Source organism: Centrocercus urophasianus, unplaced genomic scaffold (assembly GCF_019232065.1).
Source record: "Centrocercus urophasianus isolate 14NV4802_14NV808 unplaced genomic scaffold, USGS_Curo_1.0 seq_73, whole genome shotgun sequence".
In the NCBI taxonomy this organism is placed as follows: Eukaryota; Metazoa; Chordata; class Aves; order Galliformes; family Phasianidae; genus Centrocercus; species Centrocercus urophasianus.
The window spans coordinates 5,443,962-5,465,914 of record NW_024885344.1 but is presented as its reverse complement, the minus strand read 5'-3'; the positions used below and the strand labels follow the sequence as shown (position 1 = coordinate 5,465,914).

Genomic DNA, 21,953 nt, shown 5'->3' with positions numbered 1-21,953 from the left:
ATGTCCACATGCAAAGTTTTGGCATAATATATATGCCAGAACTGAAGTCAGTGAAGGGTTTTCTTGGTATTTAAGATTCAATGGAAAAGTAAGAGGGGCATCTATGCCAAGAATAAATGCTAGTCTTGCCGAGTGCTTCTTTGAGTGATTTTATCCAACATGAGACTAAACGTTGTATTAAATATACATATAGCTAGCTGCAGTTGAGGAATTAAATTTCAAATAACAGCTTTCTGTGATTTGAGACCAAATTTGAAACTTTGTCTAGTGCACAGATAAAGGCAAACATAAAATGCACTAGCATCTCCCATGTCTATCACCTAATAAGGACATATGTAAATTAAACTTCTGAAGAAACTATACTTATTTGGCTTTAGTAATCCGGACTTATCTCAGAGATGTTTCAGCATGAACTTTTGATCAATGTCTTGCTTCTGCTCTACTCAAAATTATAATTAATACTGCAGTCCCTCGTGGCGAAAGGACTGAAAGGAAGTGGAATTCTTGGGGACAGAAGAAGAACTAGCTGTAAAGGAGACTTTTACATACAGTCTATGCTAAAAGCTAAATCCTCCCAGACTCGTTCTCTCATCTACGGATAGAGAAAGATGAATCTCTATTTCTGTTATTAAAGAGGTAGCTTAAGAATATTAACCTCACTAAACTAAGGCTAGCTTTTTTGAGTACCTTCTAGTCATTCTTAATAAGGTAAATAAGAACAAAATAATCTTAAAGACAGGCTTTTTTTTTTCAGAGGATTTACACAGTGATTTTTTACACTGGGCAACATAGCATACTCCAAACATCAATCAGTTATTTGACTGTACAGTGATATCACTCTAGAATCCCCAGCTATCTTTTGTTTTACAAAAATGTGTCAGTAACTGCATCTATAGTTCTGGTTCCCTGAGCACTGACACTCTGGGTTTGGCTGAATTGCACCTTAGCTCCTTTCTAGGCTACAGCTCCCCTGTAAGATGTAAGGAGGGTAAGAGGGAGGAAGAGACTGAAATATTCCATGGATGCAGGATGTGGACATGGATGGGGCATGTAGCCAAACCAAGGAACTTAAATTAAAAACACTCTCAGATCTTGCTGAGTGGACATAGCCAAGACAACTAATATTTTTTTGTGTTAGTCTGTCACTGACACTGTGAGATCTATGTCCACCACAGCTTTTCAGCACACCATTCCTGGTAACATTACAGTTTCTTTCAATCAGAGATACACAGAGGAGCTAGTGACTCATAGTTCCTACAGATATGGAGTAGTTAAAGATTCACACTTATAACACAGAAGCCTGTGCTTGGTCATTCTCCATTCCCTCCATTCTCATATGAGACAAACTATGTACTGTCAAGTTTCTAAATTCAGTTCCTCCTTTTCTGCGCAAATGATGCTTTTAGATTCAGAAGACTCATTTTTATTCCTGAAGTTGATACTCTGTGCTACATCTCCAAATTACTGTTGTCATTGAACCTGGGCTTTAGAGGTTGGAAGAATCAAAAGTATCCAAAGAAATAGGCAAACTACTTCTTTATTGGCATTTGCATATACTGTTAGCCAAACTGCTATCCATGTAATGGGAAAGGAAAATAAATATTTTCAAAAGAGAAGAAACTAGATGAAAAGAGAATATAGTATTTTAGAGCAAAGTGCGCTTGCTGGTTTTTTTTTTTTGTGTGTGTATTTTTGTTTTTTACCTTAGAAAACAACACGAGTTAGAATGAATGTCCATCAAATTCAATCAAATTCAACTAACATGAAAAAAAAGGATATTTTGTTTTATTTTTTTGACTAGTTTAAGAAGTAAATGCTTGTTCTCCCCTAAATAACTTAAAAAAATACTCCCTGTTAATCTACCTCTTGAAGAACACAAGTTTTAGAAACATGTTTTGACTTCCTCTTGAAGTCAGTACTTGTCTTCATGTGTGGTAAGCAGCTCAATCATCTCTTCAGAAGCTGTAATGAATTTCATTTTATAGCTAGGAAATTAGTTTTCATGAGCGGAGTATACAAAGAAAAAAACTTTATTCCAGTCCTAGTAGTAGATGTCGTTATATGGTTATGGGGTAGTCTACATAAAGTATCACAATTAATTCTATCTTTATTTCCACCTACAATTTCCAAGAAATAGTCAGAAGCTTTGGCCTTGAATCTGAACCAGGAGATCCACCTCAGCTAAAAGGTACATTTCAAGTCTCTAGTGAAGAAAACCTTCCCACCTTCCCTCAGAGCTATTTTGTGAGCAATTTAAAGACAAACATAATCAATGATTATACGTTATGTAAAGATACAAGAAGATGAGAATAGAGGGCTTAAAATACAATTTAAACTGACATCCTCTTCACTGTAAAAAAAAAAAAGTTCACTGCATTTTTACTTCTGCAAACGATGTAGTCTTCTTAAACGTACTGTTACTGAACAGCGTTTAAACTTCCAACAATATATTGCATTCTGAAGTACAGTTGATACGAGGTTCTGAAGCTGTTTTACCAAAGAACTTACTATAATTCTTATTATACTTTAATAAATAAGAGGAAGAACACTAAAACAGATTAAATGGCTTCCTCATGAATTAATAGTAGAGTCAGGCATGGGACATAAATGATTTGGCACCCAAGGGCCAGGTATTAACTTTATAAATTTCTTGTTGCGATTTCTTAATTACAACAGTATAAGACTTTGCTAAAACACATTGGCCATGTAAAATCTTTCATAGTCTTTCACAAAGATAAAGTAGAACTTAATGTGTCACCAGTTATACTAATTTCAAGTCAAAACTTAGAATGTAAGCACACAAGAAAGAAAACTAGAGAGGAAGCCTCTTACTGATGCCAGACGAAAGTCAAGATTGCAAGGGTTATGAACTCCTTTGAAAAACTTCTGAAAGCCGTCCTGTTATTTTAAAGAAAGGGTCATCTAGCTCAGGGACTTTAGAGATTGGAAACAGGTTGTGTAATTTTAGAACAACTGAGATTGAAAGCAAAGACAATTTTTTTTTCTTTTTTTTTGCTGATAGTTAGCATTTGACATATATTTTTACCTTGAGCAACACAATAATTGCACAGAAATGTTGTCTGATTATTTGGCAGTAGCAGCCACTCTTTCAGGAAGCAAGTGTGATAGTTCTCTGAACAAGCAGCATTTTGCCAAATGACTGGAAAAATGCCCAAAATCCACACACACAGTTAAAAAAAAAGAAATAAAAGCTATGCTGTTCTAACAATAAAGTAAATTGTCTGATTTTTTTCTGATGTAGAAAAAAGAGGAGAATAAGAAAGTTTTCCTTTGAATTCCTTCAAATCACAAAGAGAAAGCATATGTATGCTACTCAAATAGTCCATTAAGAGTAACTTATCTGCTGATGATTGTAATAGATTGCGCTGTCTAGGTGAACAAATAAAGAACTGGTAGAAAAATGAAAATTTCTTTCTGAGTGCTTTAATGAATTACTGTGCATATATGAAACTGAGGCTTTCAGGTTCAAAGGGTAAACTTTAATGAATGTCTGAAGAAGAAAATGAAAATGTCAGCAATTTGTATGTAGAGGAAATCCAGATTTTCTGTAAAGTCAAGGTCCAAGAGTTTGGATTTCCCCAGTTCTATTTTTATTCCAAGCAAGGAAATAAATTTTGAAATCAATAAATCCATGTGTAGAAATGAATAGGAATGGTGTAGGGGAAAACTGATCAGAAAAACGAACGTGAAATCTTGGAAGGCAGGAATTATTGGGATAAAACAAGGATTGAAAAATTTTCTAAAAAAGTTGTAGACTTTGCAAAGAATATAAAAAATATGTAGGAAAATAAAAACAACCTTCAGTTAGATTCTTGTCTTTATAGCCTAACCACTGCATATTTCCTTCTGTTAGTTATATCCTTGTTTGGAAAGGGAACTGAGGCCCTGAAAGACAGGTAACTTCAGACAAGAATAGTCTGGGAAATTATTTTGTTAGAAGTAAGCACTAATTTCAGAGGCTCTACAAGCACAATTTTATGTCCATTTTGAATTTTTATATATTCATGAATGAGTTCAGAATGAACATACTCCTTACTAAAAGTTTCCTTATCCTTATAGCATTTGAGTAGCAAGAGCTGAAAATTGGAAGTAGACTTCTATTATTTACATGTTGTGTATTCTTGATCTTGATGCCACTTGTAAGGAGGTACTAAGAGCTTCGCACAAACTAAAGCACAGCAAAGAAAAGGTATTGTGATGTTTATTTTCCAACTTGCTCCAAAAAGTTTCTTGAGTACTAATATATCCACTCTGTTACACACTTAATTTTATCTATTATCTGTACTGGAAATATTCTTTATTATCTCACCATGAAAGCATTTTCCTTCACCTGTACTTAACTTATGTAGCATGTGGATACTTGGATGCAGTACCTTTCTGCTTGCTGCCTTCCAGCTTTTCCTTTTTTTCAAACCAGATGTTGAAGATTTGTGTGTTTTTAATATGATACAATGTGTACTTAAACTGTTTACGAATAGTCTGAGATAATAGGTACGTGCAGTTACGCTCTGTGAATATCTTGGGTCCAGTGTGTCCTTTCATTTCCTTATTTTTAGTGGCAGGTCAGGAAAAGTAATAACATAGCAGGTATGATAGCAGCAGCTGGTAAGTAGTTATAAAAACAATAATATGCCTGAAAAGTAAAATTCATCAAAATCTCAGAGAGCTGAATATAGGAACATATCTATTCTTAACTGAGATTTAATGGTCATTGAAGGCTTGGGCATCTCTGAGATCCAGGATACTAGTGGTACCTGGCAGCCTGGTCGGATAATTCCTATGCTTGCTTAAAGCAGTTGCAAACTCAAATGGATGACATGGAAAAACTTAGCAGTTGAATGTAAGGATTGACTTACTGAAGTAGAAGCCTCTGTCTCCACATACGAACTGAAGAGCATCAACCAGCTCAGCACCACACAGTGTTTCTGGGCCAGCAGCAGCAGAACTGGTTAAGGTAAGCAAACACAGGGCAAGGTAGAAGAAATGAATGTAGGACACAGTGTGCATCTTCACCTGCCAAGGAAGGAAAAGTACTGTGTCAGTTTCCCAACAGAGTCTTAAAAAAAAAAGAATCCTGCACCTGTATAAACTGATAGCGCACATGTACTGTAATTTGTTAGACAGTATATGCAGTATCGGGATAGGCTGCAATCTACATATTCTAGACTTAACATTTGGTAAACTGATGACTTAATCTAGTACGTATTCTTGGTTTACATTCACATGTAGTTAGAAAGCCTTGCAGGAATTATGATTAATAGTTGCTCTTGTTAGAGAAGGATATGGAATAGTACTACAGAAAGATGAAGAAACTCAGGAAGCCTGGAATAGTTAGGGTAAGGAAAATCGGACAGCCTTATGTTGTTCTTTTTGTGTCCAGGTAGGCTAATAGGGAAAATAGCTGTCTGTCAATGCGCTGGGTCATGTGGAAATGGTATATAAGAGCTATTTAAACTTTAAAACAACAGCGCTGTCATAAGAATAAATAGCTGTTAACTAGATGAAAGGAAATTTTGCCCAAGAGGAAAAAAATAAATTATTAGAGCTCTGTGGCTGTCCAGACACTTTACGAATGAAAACGTTAAGACAACATAAAAAGATGTTTTAAGATAGAACTTGCTGAAGTTACTGAAGAGATTGTATGGGACCTTCTACCATAGGGGACTACATTCAGTGAGTCTTCCAGTCTTCTGTTACAAGCAGGTTAACATTTGGAAACATTCAAGAAATTAAGAGGAGAAATAGCAAAGGATTTTTTTGTATTTGATACAAATACAGAAGCAGGTATGCTTTCTCTATCTACTTAGTTCAGGTTTGGCTATGAGGCATAAATACAGGTGATGAATGTTTCATCACACTTGGATGCGAAGTCTTTTTTTCCCAGACATAAGGTTGAAGTATGGTTGATCCTCAGTGGGTGTCAATTTGCCCAATTGCATTTTGTCTACTTCCCTTAGTATCACTTAGTAGCAACAGAATATCTTACTCAACATAGAATTTTTTTGAGTATTAGGAAAATCTATTTCTATTTGGTTTCAGAACAGTGAAGAATGTGCTTAATGCATTTTCTGACCTGATTTAGATCATTTGACAAAAATGCTATCTTCAAAGGGTGTAAATCTGCATTTAATTTCATCCTATTGCAAGGTTAATTTTAGTATTGCAGTCAGGTAAGAGGTTATGAATCTTTCTTTTATGTACAGTTAACCTTGGCTTAAAACTTCCTTACATTAGCAACTGGAGTAAAAAAGTAGTATTTCCTGAAGTTTCTTTTAGGGACTTGTTTCTCTAATTTTTTCACTGGACTTCTGAAAAACTGACGAAACTGTCTATTGTCTGGTCATATGAGAGTTGATCCAGTGGGGTATTGAGCCTTCTCTCATTTAAGTCAATAATTTGTAAGTATTCTTTTCTTCTTGGCAAGAGATCTTAGCATCTTGCTGGATGAGTCCCCTATTTCAGCTTAAGTCAAAGCTGAGTAAGAAAAAAGTCTATAAATATGTCAGAATGTACCCCTCTGTTTTTCCTGATAATATTTCCACTGCGAAAATAACAAGCAAATCTAAATCCCAGGTTATCTCATGAAAAGAAAGAATAATTATTTTCCCATTCACAACAGTCTTTAGCCAACTTTGCCATGGAAAAACCAACAAGTTTTAATGCATGGACATCTGCTGACTACAGTGGCAGATGGAGGAAGGTCAATTATAAATGAATGATAACACATGGCATTCTTTCCTGTAATTATTCCATATCTTAAAAACATGAACTTCTTTTTTCCCTTGCCATATTTTTTAATTTTAAAGATTAATGTTATGCACCTGTGGTTTAAGATGGTTCCTAGTTCTGAGGAGGTAAATCAGAAAGCTATTCAGCACACAGGCTGAGACAGGAGAAAGGCATTATAAATACAAGAACGTTATGTATTTAACAGTTTGTTCTTGTGTAATATTTGGGCCAGAAATAAATATAAATCTTAGACATTTAACAATTTTGTATTTTGCATGACTTTTCAGCTGGGTTACATTTTAAGATAAATATCAGCACTAGACTACAACAAAACAGATTATCTACTGTTTTTCCTTTACTGGAGGCCAAAAAGGCTGCACAGTATAAACCACAGAGAATTTCTACACTTTATCTCCAAATTTAAAAGCAGTCAAGTACTTGCAACCAAGTAAAAACTTTGGGAGAGAGAAAAGATCAACATGTTTCTGGGAGTCAATTACTTTTTTGTTTAAATGCTGTTGTGTCAAAACTAATTCCAAAATATAGTTTAAGACTTTAACTATACTTCATCAATTTAATTAAATACAACATTAGTTGATTCAATATGTTCATAGTTAAATCACAGTTCCCATTATTTCTAAGGAGAATAGTCTTAAGAAAATACAAAGTTATAATCCAATATTGCTTCAGGTCCTTTGCAAACAGGCAGAGTTCTTACAGTGTCCCCAGTTTCACTAGAAAGTTGAGACTTTAAAAGAAAATGCATTGGCATGTGGGTGGGGTTTATTGAAGCATCTAATTACATTTGGAAATTGAATACAGGTTCAGGATGAGCCTGGTTAAACACTTCTTTTGGTTGCATAGAATGACTGACCATATTTTCACAGCTGGAATTTCCTCTTTTTTTTTTTTTCTTTTTTTTTTTTTTTTTTTCAGTAAAATAACCAGCTTTTGCTGCATTCCTCTTTTAATAGTCCAGAAGAGTGGCACCACAGAAGAATGTCATATATGAGCACTCTACATCTCTTTTACATCTTAGTTTTCTATGTAAATCCACTTCTTCTAACAAGCTATTAGTTGGCATAGTTTGTGCATAGGAGTTCTTCCCATGCTTGGTCATTTTAATAGCATACTGACATTCATAATAATTATAAATATCTTGATGTGAGAAAAAATTCTTATGGATAGTATATGCTATAGGAAAAAAAAGTTACACTCATTTTGCTACATAGTTTTTGGATCTAATTACCAAGTCATAGTAAGAGTTTACAAATAGCATTTAATAACAGTATTCCCTAGCATTTATTATATATAAAGCATATGTACTTCAGGATGGATCAAGGTTTAAATACTGCTAATTTTGTTTTAAAAAAATCAGGGCTACATCTTAACCTAAATCAATATGCTCCATTGATTCCCAGGAAGCTTGGCAGGATGCATCAGCTGAAGAACTAGCACATTACTTTTATGTCTCTTAATGCTTTGCTCAACAGTTAAAAAAAAAATACTTCTTCACCTTTCAAGTAGACTGGAAAGGATGCCCATTTGTACATTAGGAGAATGGTTTTATCCATTGCATTTACAGACTTGCTCTTCTGAATCACATTAAGGAAGGGAGTAAGTCTCTCTAAAAAAAATAATTAGGCCCTAAACAATTAAAACAAGAGAATTCTGTCAACTGCATAAGTGTGCTTCAAGCCACTAAAGAGAATAAGTTCTTGAAGGATATAAATTTGTTGATAATGAAAAGTTGAACAAGAGCCAATTGACAGAAACTGAGGTCAGTGCACATACTGAACCCAAATTTACCTAATGACAGCTTATATTAATGACTAGAAATTCTAGAGTCATAACATGAAACTTCATATGCAAACTTTCATGAATCAGCCCTCCCTACAAGAAAAAAAACTTGGAGAAGAACATGTAGGAGAATTTCCATTTTCTTTATATACAATTGCTTGAGCTAGACAAATATGCAAGGTCAGCAAGAGTTGCAGCTGGGTTCTAATGTAAAAAACAAACAGAACTTCACATTTACTTTTAACATATGAAAGCAAAAAAACAAGCAAATGCAACAGTGCTGCCAGAAAATTGCTGCAGTGACAACATCCCTTAAAAGTTTCTGTGTGAAAGCATGAAGATTTTATCTCTAACTGTGTTTAACAAACTACAGAAACTTAACATGTGTACAATGTCCATTTTCCTATAAAAATCTGCACCTGCAGAAAACTGCTAAAAGTTCTTGTACAGAAGCATTAATTAACAATATAGACAATGATGTAGTTGGACTATTTAATAATGACATAACTGAAATATTGTGAAGTTCTCTGAACAGAAGTGACATTTAAGACATGTATCTGCAATAGTTTACCCTTATACTTATCTATGTAATTGCAACTATTACATACAACCATTTTCCAGATCACATAAAATTGCATGTTCAGCAATTTAGAAATAATTCTCAATACTAAAATAATGCTACTGAAAAGTGCACATACTCTTCAAAGCAGAAGCAGACAACACACAGTAAAATAAAGCTAAAAAATTATTTGAAATAGTAATAAAGATTTACCTTCAAGAAATCACAAAAGCAGCACTTAACTAATTGTGTTGAAAGACTGTTGATTTTTTCCATTGCTTCTTAAAAGTGCAAAGTCTGGAAATGAATTTGTTAGCAGTAATGATGAGAAAAAAGAAATCCAGAGAGATGTGAGATGTTGAGAGCAATGTCACATTTCAATATTGAGGACTTTATTCCATTGCGCAGGCTCTATCTGCTCTGATTTTAGCAGTGACAGTGAGATTTAGCAAACAGAAGAGGGATTTAGAGAAAATCCTCACATTTATCTACATTACACAGACACTGTAGACAGGAAACAGCTGGGGGAGCATTTGCCTTCTCTCTCTCTCCCTCTTCTGGCAAAGTTACCGAGTAAGGACTTTTTTGGGCATGGTGACAAATAACATCATACCTTTGCATTTTAAAACTAGAGCACAGAAGCATATTTTTTCCCCTTTAAAAGAATGTGAATTAGTGACTGAGGGGTTAGCAGACAAAAAAGCTTATGCTGCCACGGAAAATAAGAGAATGTATTCTGGTTAACTTTCGGGTGGCTATGTGTACATTTGCATTTTTGTGTGTATGTGTCTGCTTTTCAAATAGACAAAAGCCTCCATAGGTGAAGGCATCGTCTGTATACCTTTATATTCCTGTGTACGACTGTGCACATTTCATTCATGCAGAGATACAAGTATTTTATTTCATTTATTTTAACCTAGAGAGACGGGCAGACAGTTTACTTTGTTTTAAGTGCATCTTTACGTTACTAAACTTGGCACGCTTACATGCTGACTAACAATTAAAACCACTGACTCTCTGTGCTATTAACCCTAAAATAACAGTTTGTCATTTGCATAAAGTAAAAGAGTTGTTGAGCACTGCTTGTAAATAGGGCAAAACAGCCCTGTGATTCTTTAGCAACCACACAGAAGTCATACAATTTCCTAGAATTTACAGTACTATGAATGTAGTAACTCAAGTAGCCTAGTTTGAAGGGCTTCTCTTACTTTTATTTTAAATGCTCTCTTGTAATTGTAAGGCGATTTTCCCCTTTTTAGAAGCAATTTTCATAATTACTCTTAATAATTTAAGTGACACTGGGGAGGAGAGAATTTGTTAGTTCTGCAATACCTAACTTTTGCCTTTTTATTTTTCCTCAATTATGAGTATATTATAAATAACACCAGCTGGCCAGCAGCATGCTCTCACGGGTTATGATGTCATTCAAATCCCTCAACTGTGTTAGTGGCTTGCAGTGTGCTCCAAGCCAGCTGTTTTTCTATTTATAATGTATGCTTGCATTTCAATACTTAGCTATTGAGAATAAAATCGAGATGCTGTTTTATGGATACAGTTTGTACTTGTTAGCCTTTCATTTTGGAAGATGGCATTTAAAAGTAGAGCATTAATCAAGACTGCAAACAAATACATGTCACAAACCATAACAGCTAGATGTACTGTATTATTAAAAATAATAATTGAGGTCATATTGTTTCAGGTCCTCAGTTTTCAGATCCACTTTGAACCTTATCATACTAGCCAGGCAGAAAGGATGTAGTTGGTTATTAGTATCTTCTATAAATGGCTGATAGTCTGCTCTGTGTAATGTTAAGCTGGTTAGAGTTAGATAAACTAGCTCCTTGGAAGGGGCTTCCTCTAATTTTGCATAATGGCAGAATCACAGGTAAGTTTGTTTGGCAATACCGATCAGAATTTCAAGTGTACCAATATGCATTTATACTGAAGGCACATTATTTTGTAATCCTGGTATATTTTATTAATTCCACTGTGATTCAGAGTTCATTGAGAAGTGGCATGGTTCTAAGTATGCCTTGAGGATATCCCAAGGGATACCCCAACTTGCAGCACATATATCACTTATTTCACCAGCCTAATAGGAGGAGGTGAGAAGAGTAGTACTATAGATGGGTGCATGCACTTCTTCCTTTATCTTCCTAAATATTAAAAGGAATCAGTACATTTCTCACATCCCCACTGCCAAGGTTCAAACCTTCATTTTACTCCTCATGGTGGCTTTCTTGACTTTTTACCAGGCCTCCACTGATCATGACAGCAACACACAGCAGAAGGTGGAACTTTTGTCTTTCATGGTAGCCAAAGAATTGTGGTTTCTCTCCATAGTACTGATCCATCTTCTTGCGATGGAGCCACTCTGAACTCTGTACCTTCATTCCAGCAATATAATTTGACTTTCGGAAGCACTCCATTTCTGTCTAATTGTCACTTTCAAGTGATTTTGTGAAAGGACAAGAAAACAATGACAGATTTTTGGTAATAATTTTTAGACTTACTGTTAAACAGCGCAATACATTTCTTACAACCCATTCCATATTTTTTTTTCCTAGGAAATAAAACATTCCTTAGGACATATTTATCTGGGAATCACTACTCTCCTAAAACACAGCTTCTCTTCTGATCATTTATTCTACTCAGTATAGCAGTCTGCTAATTACTAGAGATTTTTTCATTTCTTCCTGGTAAAAAGCTATTAGGTAATAAACCATTTAGAATAAATTGCTGTATGATTTACTTCTTAATGACTAGTTGCTGTTATATCTACAACTTTGAATAAAATGCACCTGTAAACTCCATAATGTATGGTAGTCATAAAAATACTCAGAAAAAAAAAAATCCATTGGACTCAGCAGAATTTCTCTAAATCTATAAAAGACAATAGTCTGAATATCTTTGGCTTTTTTTTCAGTGCCTGAAAGGCAAAGTGTATACTGTTCTCTTGCCTTCTCCTGTACTAGTTCACTGGTACCTATATTGAGTTACTTATATTATATAGAACTGCTGTTTCTTTTCCTATATTAGGATAATAATTCTTCTGGAATCAAGGTAGAATCAGAATAGATACCATTGTCTTAAAAGCAGCAATTCTGCACAAAACATATACAAATGCAGTGAGATACAAGCTGATTGAATGGTACTGAATGTTGTGGTAATATGTTCCCTGTTCCCCCCAAAAGGCAGAAGAACCGCTAGAAGAACACTGTCTTATCAGGCTTCCCTCAGCCCTTCAGTAGGCCTCCTTAGCCTATTTAGCCTACTGATTGTATTGACTGGTTTCTGAACTCATTTTGTTGCGCTAATGGAAATTGTATTGTATTTTTCTCCCCTCCCCTCAATTCCTTCCCCTTCCCTTCCCCTCCCCTCTCCTCTCCTTTCTTTTCATTTTTTGAGGAGACAATCATAAAGCTAGGCATTAAAGGCAGTATTTGTTTCCCTAAATCTGGGCATCCAGTATCATTTTTAGGGCTGTAGGATATCCTGCATGTCTTCCAGCTTCCACTACTGAAAGATATGTAATTCCTCTCTGTGTCATATCTGCTGACCCTAGATAGATTTCTTGGATAGCTTAGGGCATCTCAAATGGCCTTCAGCAACAGTGTTTAGGTAACTGAACCCCACCATAAGGCCTTATTTTGGCATGCTGATCTAGGATTCTTGTAAATGCAGACTTTGACCTGAGTATTACCTTTGGCTTCTTCATAAACAGAGATACTATATCTTCTGTCACTTACTATTTTTGTGATCCTTTTCTGAAAAGGTTTTAAAGTGGAGAATCAACATTTTCATTCTAGCATAATCTGAATGTATATTTTCCTTATTTTCTTATTAGCATCCAGCTCAAGGTCTTTTGGTTTGGAGAATTCTCTTTTTATTTACTTCATTAATCATCTTGCTTGCTTTTGGATAAGATAAAACGTTATTTACAATGTAGCATTATTTCCTGAAAGACAGAAATGACTGCTTAGTTCTTACAGTCTCACATGAATTATTTACTTGTTTGCTATTGGAGAAGTTTAGCTTTCTTTTCTAGGAAACTTTGGAGAAACAGGTGAAGGTAAATATTGTGTGAATAAGAAATGTTGCATTGAAATTCAAAGTAAGACAGGTAGAAAAATCCTTGCCAACTGTTTTTTTAAAAACTGGACCAACAAAAAAACAAACTACCCCACTTTTTCCCATGGTGACCTAAGTAGTATCATCACTACATGAAAAACAAGGTACAAATTTGATGGGGAGAATAATGATGTTACATTTGAGCTGTCATTACAATGGTAGTATTGAAGAAAGACAAAAGAGAAGAGCAGTGCCATGAAAAGCAGTTTCTCTTAAGGGCAAAACAGGGAAAGTGCAAGTTTCCCGATTAAATGAGAATCAAGGAAATTGAAACCTTTTATGTTCACAGATCAAGAAAAACATGTTTCAAGAGAATGGGTGTGTGAGGATCTCAGTTCAGAGTTTCTTTTATGGGTAGAAGCGATAGAAACAACTGGTATTAATAACAGTCAAAATTAACCCATCGGTTCGTTAAATGAATGTACTGAGTAATTCTATAAATTTAGTTTATCACAGAAATTAGAGTGTCTACATTTGGAATATCCTTCAATATAATATATTATATTTTTTTCCACGGAGATTTAGAAAGTTTCTGCTAAAAATAGTACAAAGCCAAATACTGATCTTACTTTCCTATGCAAATGAAATGCACATCAATTTTTATATGTACTGTTTTCGCAATTTAAATACTTAAGTAGATTTAAAAAACAAACAAAAAACCCACCACAATAACATCTATTATGGAAATTACTTACTTAATTAAGTGACAACAGATAACGTGCAGTTATTTCTGGCAAAACAAAAACTATAAAATATGAAAAGTAGTGTAAAACTAACAAAACTAAAATGTCAAAAAAAAAAAATGTGTTTCAACATTTTTTGAAAGCATAGTTTTTAGGGTATTTTTTCAATTTCTGTTTTGTGGGAAATTTTGAAATAGTTTATTCTGATTCTGAATAATCAGAATACCAGAATTTTCCATTAAACTGGAAATCCCCGGTTTCAGCCGTCTGTAGTCTTGTTCTCCCTTTCCCAATGTTAAGATCATCTGAATAGATCATCTTTGCTCCAAGAAATTGCTTTTTTTTTTTTTTTTTATTTCTAAAAGAAACAAAAAGTCAGAATTAACAAAGAAAGAAAATTGAAAAATATTACTGCATAGTGCAATGCCTGCATACAGGGAAAGAAGGCAAAACAAATCGGAATTGCAGTAGCCTGGGAAATATGTATGTTTGACTTCCACTGCCACTTAAATGTCTGTGTCTCCCAGAGATACATGTATGACCTTAGGTATTTATCTCATTTTCTAAACTTTCACTTCCACAAGTAGATGAATTGTAGAGATATTTGTTTTTCCTGAATGATCTCAAAGATGCATCTGTTGATCATGTATTTTTTGAACAATAATCTACCAGATATATGAAGACTGTTCTGAAAGTAGTGCCTCCTCTTTTGTTAGCCCACAACATGAGAGGCTGGATGTTGGTGGCATGGCAATAGAAGCTGAACCTTCCTGCCAAAACTGTACTTTGCTGCCCTGTGACAGATGGCAGCAGAGAGGCACCAAACAGTGAAAGTGAGCACAGGGAGGCGGTGGGTTGTGCATTTCAACAGTGGTGGCAGAGAGTCATTTCTGCTGGCGCAGAAGTTTGTGAGCATGATATGCAGGCTCTTTTTCATCGCTGGCAGAAGCGCATGGCCAATGGTTGTGTCTACATTCAAAAAAGATGTTTTGTAGCAGAGAATTTTCTCTATCAAATTATTGTTCTCTTTGTTGTAGTTTCTATGAGAATAAATAGGAGGCATTACTTTCGGAATTATGTACGTGGTTTATAGTGTTCTTCCTTTTCCACATATTATGCATGTGAATTCTAATGCCCATGCATATGATTTGTTTTTCTATTTTTGCTGCCTTAGAAAGGACTGTAAAAGAGAACAAACTGAATATTGTGCATTCTGTCATAGATTCGTTGTATATTTCCATGCAAATCAGACAGAAAACATGGCAAAAATATTTATTTCACATTGACCTGAACAACTCTTGCATGAGTAAGAATAAAGAATACTTATCCCTGCTCTATAACTTTCTTGTAAGCAAACACACTTAGAGATGAAATAAGATGTCTTTAAGGAAAAAGAAACAGCCCCTTACTCTATTTTTAGTTTATTTAATTTACTACTAATTCAGTCTTATACGACACTGCTTAGGACTCTTTCTTCTGGGTTCATTTCTCTTCACACTCGTGATTTACTACACATAAGTGGCTTATCTCATAACATTTCTGCATTGTTTCTTGGACGGAAGCCAGTATGTTCTGCATCTTCAAAGGCTGAGCCCCCTTATTGACCTTTTTATTAGATTTCTTTCTTCAAACAGAAGATACTGATACGTTGCTTCTAATTTGACCTATTAACTACAATGAGCAGGTTTATTTTTATCAAAACATTAAGGGCTTATGAAAAATTAACAGAAATCCATAAATAATCTTCAGTTAACTATAATCTTCAGTTAACTATAACTTCAAGATTTTGATCAGGTTTGCTTTCATTAAGAAACTACCGAATCATTTATTTAGCTATTGAGCAAGTAAAATCGCCAGAATTCCAATGACTGTACAGAAACAACCCACAAAATAACAAAATTTATACAAATAAAAGCTACATTGATTCTTATTGATGTGTGCTTCGCTGTGATAAAAAGATAACTAATGTCATTTAAGATCCAGCCTCCATCTATATATCCCTAGGATATAGAAACTATTTCTGCAACTGTTGTCCTAAGAAGTATTATTTAGAAGAATAGTAGGTGCAAATCTATCTTAACTCACCCACCCATGAATTCTATGGTTCTGAAGAATAACTGTTTAGTAAGCGTGATGTATTTTTCACCTTTTATTTTCACCAGATTTTTTTTTTTTTTTTTTTTTTAATAGCATATGCTTTCTAAACACTGATGGTAGTTTAGGCCATTAAGACTTTTTACAAAACTGTGGTTTCAGATTTTGATGCATCCTGCATTTGAATGCATTGAAACAAATGAAAATGTGTCTTTCATTTCTAATAGGTCTTAAATATATCTGTGCTGAATTGTGCTGCATATTATCACTTTTTACCCTGGTGTTACAGTACTACTTCGAGCCGCTTGAGCCATTACTGCAATCACTTCCATATTTTCCTATCTGTAAAATATGAACAACAATTCTGAAATACTTTGCAATGTACTTTAAGGATTATAGACGGAAAACAGAGCGAGCCAGGCTATGTATTTTTTGGAAAACACTATGGTGGCCGGAGCAACACCTCTCTATATTTATAGGAAATGACAAGTTACTGTGTAGCCCTGCGCATATTATGTCTCTGTCATCTTCCAAAAGTGTTAAGCATAGCTGGATGAAGCCCCAACAGATGCTTCCTTTTACTTATTTTCTTCTTTTTCCCTTTACACTATCCACAAGTGTTCGTGTCAAGGACCTTATTTGCAACCCTTTTTTTTTTTTTTCCCCTGGAATTACTATTCTTTATCTGATGACTATATGATAAAATATATAAAGTTAGTAAGATAACAGTTGTGTTACTTGTCATGCATAGAGAGCAGTTTAATTAGTAAACCTTAGTCCATGTCTGATTTATAGAATAGTATTCTGATTCCAAGAACAGATTCATTGGCTCTAAACTTTGTTTTCAGTCCCTAAACCTGCACATGGGTTAAGCCATGTTCCTGCACAGGGGAGAAAAAAGAGTATGAAGAAGGAAAAGAAACAGCTGGCAGAGAGGCTACTGCCAGGATTGCTTTCTAGTGGGAAAGAGGAAAAGCTACATTGGTTGGTTTCTTTAGATACTAATTGGTGGTTACCATTTAGGATTGCTAAGATTTATTTGAAACTAACTTTCCATAACTGTTTACTTTCCTTCAGTGTTATGTAGAATATGTGTTAGATCTTTAAATAAATAAATAAATAAATAAAACCCCACAAATCTAAAATGTTTTGTAACATCCAAAACCACACAAAAAAGTAAGAAAGCAGGTTTTATTGTCATGAAAAAGGAGCAAGCTCTGTAAGAAGTGTCATGGGACAGAAATTTAGATGGTGGAGATAAACAAGACTCATAAGCCAACTGACTTAATTGTTTGGAATTTTAGTATTTTTCCAAATGACTGAAAGACGGAATACAAATTTACTTCAAATTTTGCTATCCATTTAAATGGAGCTTTCATTTTTCTGTATTTTCATTTTATAGCTACCACATCTTCAATTTGTGAAATCATTATTTTTCTTGCATGACTATTTTTTTACATAGGGCATTTTATAGATCAAATATTATTACTGCTTTTATAGAGAAATGTTGCTGTTTAGAATCTTTATGGGTGATGACATTATCATTATAGGATAGATCTGAATACTGGTGCAATTTTGAGAGGCTTCAATCAGTGGTTCAAAAACCTTTAATATTTGAAAAATGTAGTGATGTGTGTGGCAAATTGTATCAGTAGAACTAAAATCTTTTCTTGCTCTTTAATTTTGTAAGTTTTTATTTATATATTTCTTTTTCTATCCTTGTGTTTCTTGACTAAATAAGAATTACACACACAAACAGCTGTCTACATATATTTTGCAATGTTTGTGGTGTTTATTTTGTTGCTCTGTCACATGGCGAATGGCTCAGATTTTTATCAAGACCAATAAAGCAACCTCCGATGCCATAAGTAGACTTTTTGACAATGTCAAGTTTTGTCCATTGGTGGTGATAAACATTGCTGACAATCTCTCAGTTCTAAATTTATGAATCCTTAAGTATTATCTGAGCTTCTCTTTACATGTGAAGTGGTAGGGAATGTTTCTATAATCATTAATACCAAATATACATGCTATTGACTCATACAGAAATGCAAGTCTGAGCCCAATCAGCTCTGAACATAAAATCCTGTTTCTGCTGAACAAGGCATAGCAGAATTCAGGGCTGATTTGATTTGTGTAGGTTTTAGAAGACGATATGGCATGTAATTCTTTATAACATTACAGAGATGTCAGCAGTTGTTATGTGAGTTGGCATAAAGACTACAGGTACAAAATCAAAACAAAACCCGTCAAAACTTCAGCAAATTTTAAAAAGTACAGTGAGTTTCATTTGAAGCTTTGTGTCATGTAAACTTGTAATATTTTTGTATAGTATTACAGCTCTAAAACTGCATATACTAATCAATAAACCATGGGTCCAACAGCAAAATTGAAACCTACTGTCTTAGAATGTGTTGAATTTGTGAAATGGGTCGCTTCCACTGGTGCAGATTTTTCCGAATGTGGTATGCAGGCTTTTGTTCATTGTTGGTGAAAATGCACAGCTAATGGTGATGACAATGTAGAAAAATGGTATCTTGTAGATGAGAACTTGCTCTATCAAATATTGTTATTGTGCTCTATTTTATAGTTTCCATGGAAATATAGGAAGCAAACTTTTGGAGCAACATCCATTGTGATTGCTCTATTTGATTCTATTCATATTAGAATGTCAGTAAGAAATCCCATTCAATTCCTAGCTCATACATGTGGAACAAGATTTGTTTGCTTCTTTTGCCCTTCCCCTCAAGGTAGGAAAAAAAGACTTCACAGTTGAAATATCAAGCACATCATACAAGAAAAAAAAAGAAAAAAAGATCTACTGTTGCACCTGAACCCTTTAATAAGCCCCCAATGTACACTTAATTTTTTCCCTGAATAAGGGAGAATTTCTTAGTGAAAAATTCTATGTGGTCATGTAATTACAGATTAATAAAGTATGGAATCATGGCTACATGAGCAGCTACATGTTTGGCATTGCCCAGACCACTTTCCAGTCTTGTAAAACACCTGTCTGAATAGCAAAAATGTCATTTCTTGGGCTTTGAGCATGATATACTCACTTCTTTTCCTCATGTTTCTCTCTTCCTGCCACAAAATTATTGTTGCTTCTCCATGGCTGCACAGCCTGTGTTATTGTGGCCAGTGCTGTTGAGTAATGCTCTTACAGAGGCTATGTTTATACTTCACAGGGTGAGCAACTTGCACAATATCTTTCTTTGGAAACCACAGCAAAGTGTACATATTCAAGCCTTAACTCAAGATTCAGGATGTGGACAAATGCACACCTGAACTAGGAAGCTTTAGGTCGGCTTCTCAGTGCTCAAATGGAGTCACAGAAACCTCGATGGCTAAACACTGTCTGGGAAAGAGTCTCTCGTATTTTCATGTTGCGCAGTTTTCTGGAGGTACCAGTTGCATGACCTTGTGTATATTAGTATATATGATGAAGTAATTGAGGTGTGACCATGATTTACTTGGGAAGCTCTGTCAAGAATGTCTGTCTGCTGAAAGAAATGTTTTTTAGCTGATGCAGTTATTCTCCATAAAGGTGTACAGGGAGGCACTGATGTCAAAAGAGATTTGTAACAGATGTTAATGACAGTTCCTAGGTTCTTGATTCTATCTCTGCAGCTACAGATGTCTATGTTTTTCTTTCCTTCCTGCTTTGTAGTCATGCGTCATGCGGTGCATGGTAAAAAAAAAGGCTGTCGCTTTCCACTGGGGACTAGATAGGGAGACATTTTTAATATTGTTATAGACCCTTCAAGACACACAGTGTTTAATATTATTCATTAACTTATTTCAAAATTAATTTAGCCTGAATTTAATTCTGATTATGTGTGATATTTGTTTAAAAGACAGTGTTTGAATAATATGCAAGACAGAATCATTTCGCTTTTGTCTATTCATCCAAACTGATCGGCGGCTTTACTACTTGCAGACCTGTAAATATATTTAAATGTATGCTTAAAAACTGTCCAGTGTGGTATGAGTAGCGACATCTTTTCTCAAACGGACTGCAGTAACTGGCAAGTAATCCTCAATTTAATGAAAATGTTCTCAAAATCATGTTTCAAAACACAGTATCTTAAACTTGCATTATGTGAACATTTCTGGTTTTGGTTGATTCATGTGTTATAAGAACCAGCTGAAGTTCATGATGTAACCATGTTAACACTTTTTAATAGCTCTTTGAGAACACAACACAATTGTGTTAATGATAATCAGTTAAAGACTCTATTTGTTCCAGATGTTACTTTCCTAGGCAAAAGAAAAAAAAAAAAAAAAGAATTTATTCTGTGTCCCTGTTTAATATCGTCTACTCAAAAAGTCCTAATGCTAACCTAATATTTTTCTTTAGATAACATGCTAGGAAGGCGTATCTTGAGTTGAATGAGAACTGTGAAAGAGAGATGCCTAGAAAAGCATTTTCTTTTTTCAGTCATGGGCCTTCAGTTCCCAGTGGCATACAGTTCCACACCACAAAATCACTATAATTGGCATGGCTGGCAACTCCTTCTCTCATTGTCAAACAGATCCTTTACAGTAAATTTGTAGGAACTCTGAAATTGAGCTAATACCAAAAGTATCAGAAAAAGGAAACAAACCACACACAGATTCAAGCATAGCAATACACGACTGATCTTTGATAAACCATAAAATTAAGTGACCTATATTAACACGTGCAAAAACAATATTTTTATTTTCTTGTATTTCAAAGGTTTTTGCAGGAGAAACTTGCCATTCTGTGCCTCGTTGCCAACACTGAGTACATTTTACTAGTCTTAGATGGACATGTTCTGACTTGTTCAAAAATGTTAAATAAACACTGATCTTTAGGTTATAACTTCAGGGAAGAAATCAAAACCTTGTGAGGTGGTGAAATATTATACATTTATGTATTTTATGTAACTTCTGTGTTACAGTAAGAGCTGTCAAATATTTTTAGTCATTTCAGTAGGCTGGAGGAAATGACTTTTTCCACAACTTACCCTCCCTGTGTGAAAAGACATGGTGGCCCTTCACTCTCACAGAAAGCAAGAAAGTTATTTGTGAGTCCTAGAGTTATGTAGGATATGTTTTGGAAATGGTTTTGAACTAAAAGATGGGAAATTTAGACTGGACATAAGGAAAAAAGCTGTTTTACAATCAGGGTGGTGAGGCACCTGCACAGGTTGCCCAGAAAAGTGGTGGTTGCCCCATCCCTGGAGACACTCAAGGTCAGGCTGGAAGGACTCTGAGTACCTAATCTAGCTGTGGGTGTCCCTGTTCATTGCAGGGAGTTGGACTGGATAGCCCTTAAAGGTCTCTTCCAACTCAAAAAATTCTATGATTCTATCCTCTTAAATGCTTTGGCGAATCTCCCTGACAAGGGCAGCTCAGGGAGAGTATTTGTACAAGACTCCAATGAATATTCAATGATTTTCAACCATTCATTTTTACACCAAATCCTTGGGGTACAGTCTCTTGTAGGTAGGTACCTCTTGTAAGGATAGTTTCCTTTGCTTTATATCAGAAACACTCTATGGCCCCTCATATTGCCTTTCATTAGGGAGCTTTCTCAGTACATCCCTTTATCACTGCCATTGATTTTTCTGTAATTGCATGACAGGAGAGGTGTAAGGGAGGAAGCAGAATGCTTCAAGGAGGGAGGTGAACCTGCTGCCCAGAAACAAAGCAACCTAACATCCTTATGCGTATATGTTCACTGTTTCCCTATCATCAGTACATGTTCCATTGAAGTCTCTTTTTCTTTGCTGCACCAGGATCTTTTGCTGTAACAGCATTTACTCAATTCTGGGCATGCATCACGAGCATGCTTGGTAATATTAATGAGACTACAAGAATTTAGCTACATGGAATGACTGCCATGTATCCATTGAGTTTTTCTCTGGTTTTCTTAAAGCGCAGAGGCATTGCATATGGAGCAGGTG

The 21,953-nt window shown here is 35.0% G+C and overlaps 1 protein-coding gene and 1 long non-coding RNA gene across 3 annotated transcripts in view; one reads left to right on the top strand and one right to left on the bottom strand.

Moving 5' to 3' along the window:
• Window positions 1-9,577, bottom strand: part of IGF1 (insulin like growth factor 1) — a 54,661-nt gene extending 45,084 nt beyond the window's left edge. The window contains exons 1-2 of the mRNA XM_042837643.1: window positions 9,323-9,577; window positions 4,878-5,034 (exon numbers count right to left, since the gene is read on the bottom strand). Coding sequence (XP_042693577.1) covers window positions 4,878-5,034; window positions 9,323-9,385 — 220 coding nt within the window. The 5' untranslated portion in view covers window positions 9,386-9,577. The remainder of the gene's footprint in view (window positions 1-4,877; window positions 5,035-9,322) is intronic.
• The window catches only part of LOC122170624, a 97,765-nt gene that overhangs the window by 12,438 nt on the left and 63,374 nt on the right, over window positions 1-21,953 (top strand). The gene's annotated exons all lie outside the window — the stretch shown is intronic.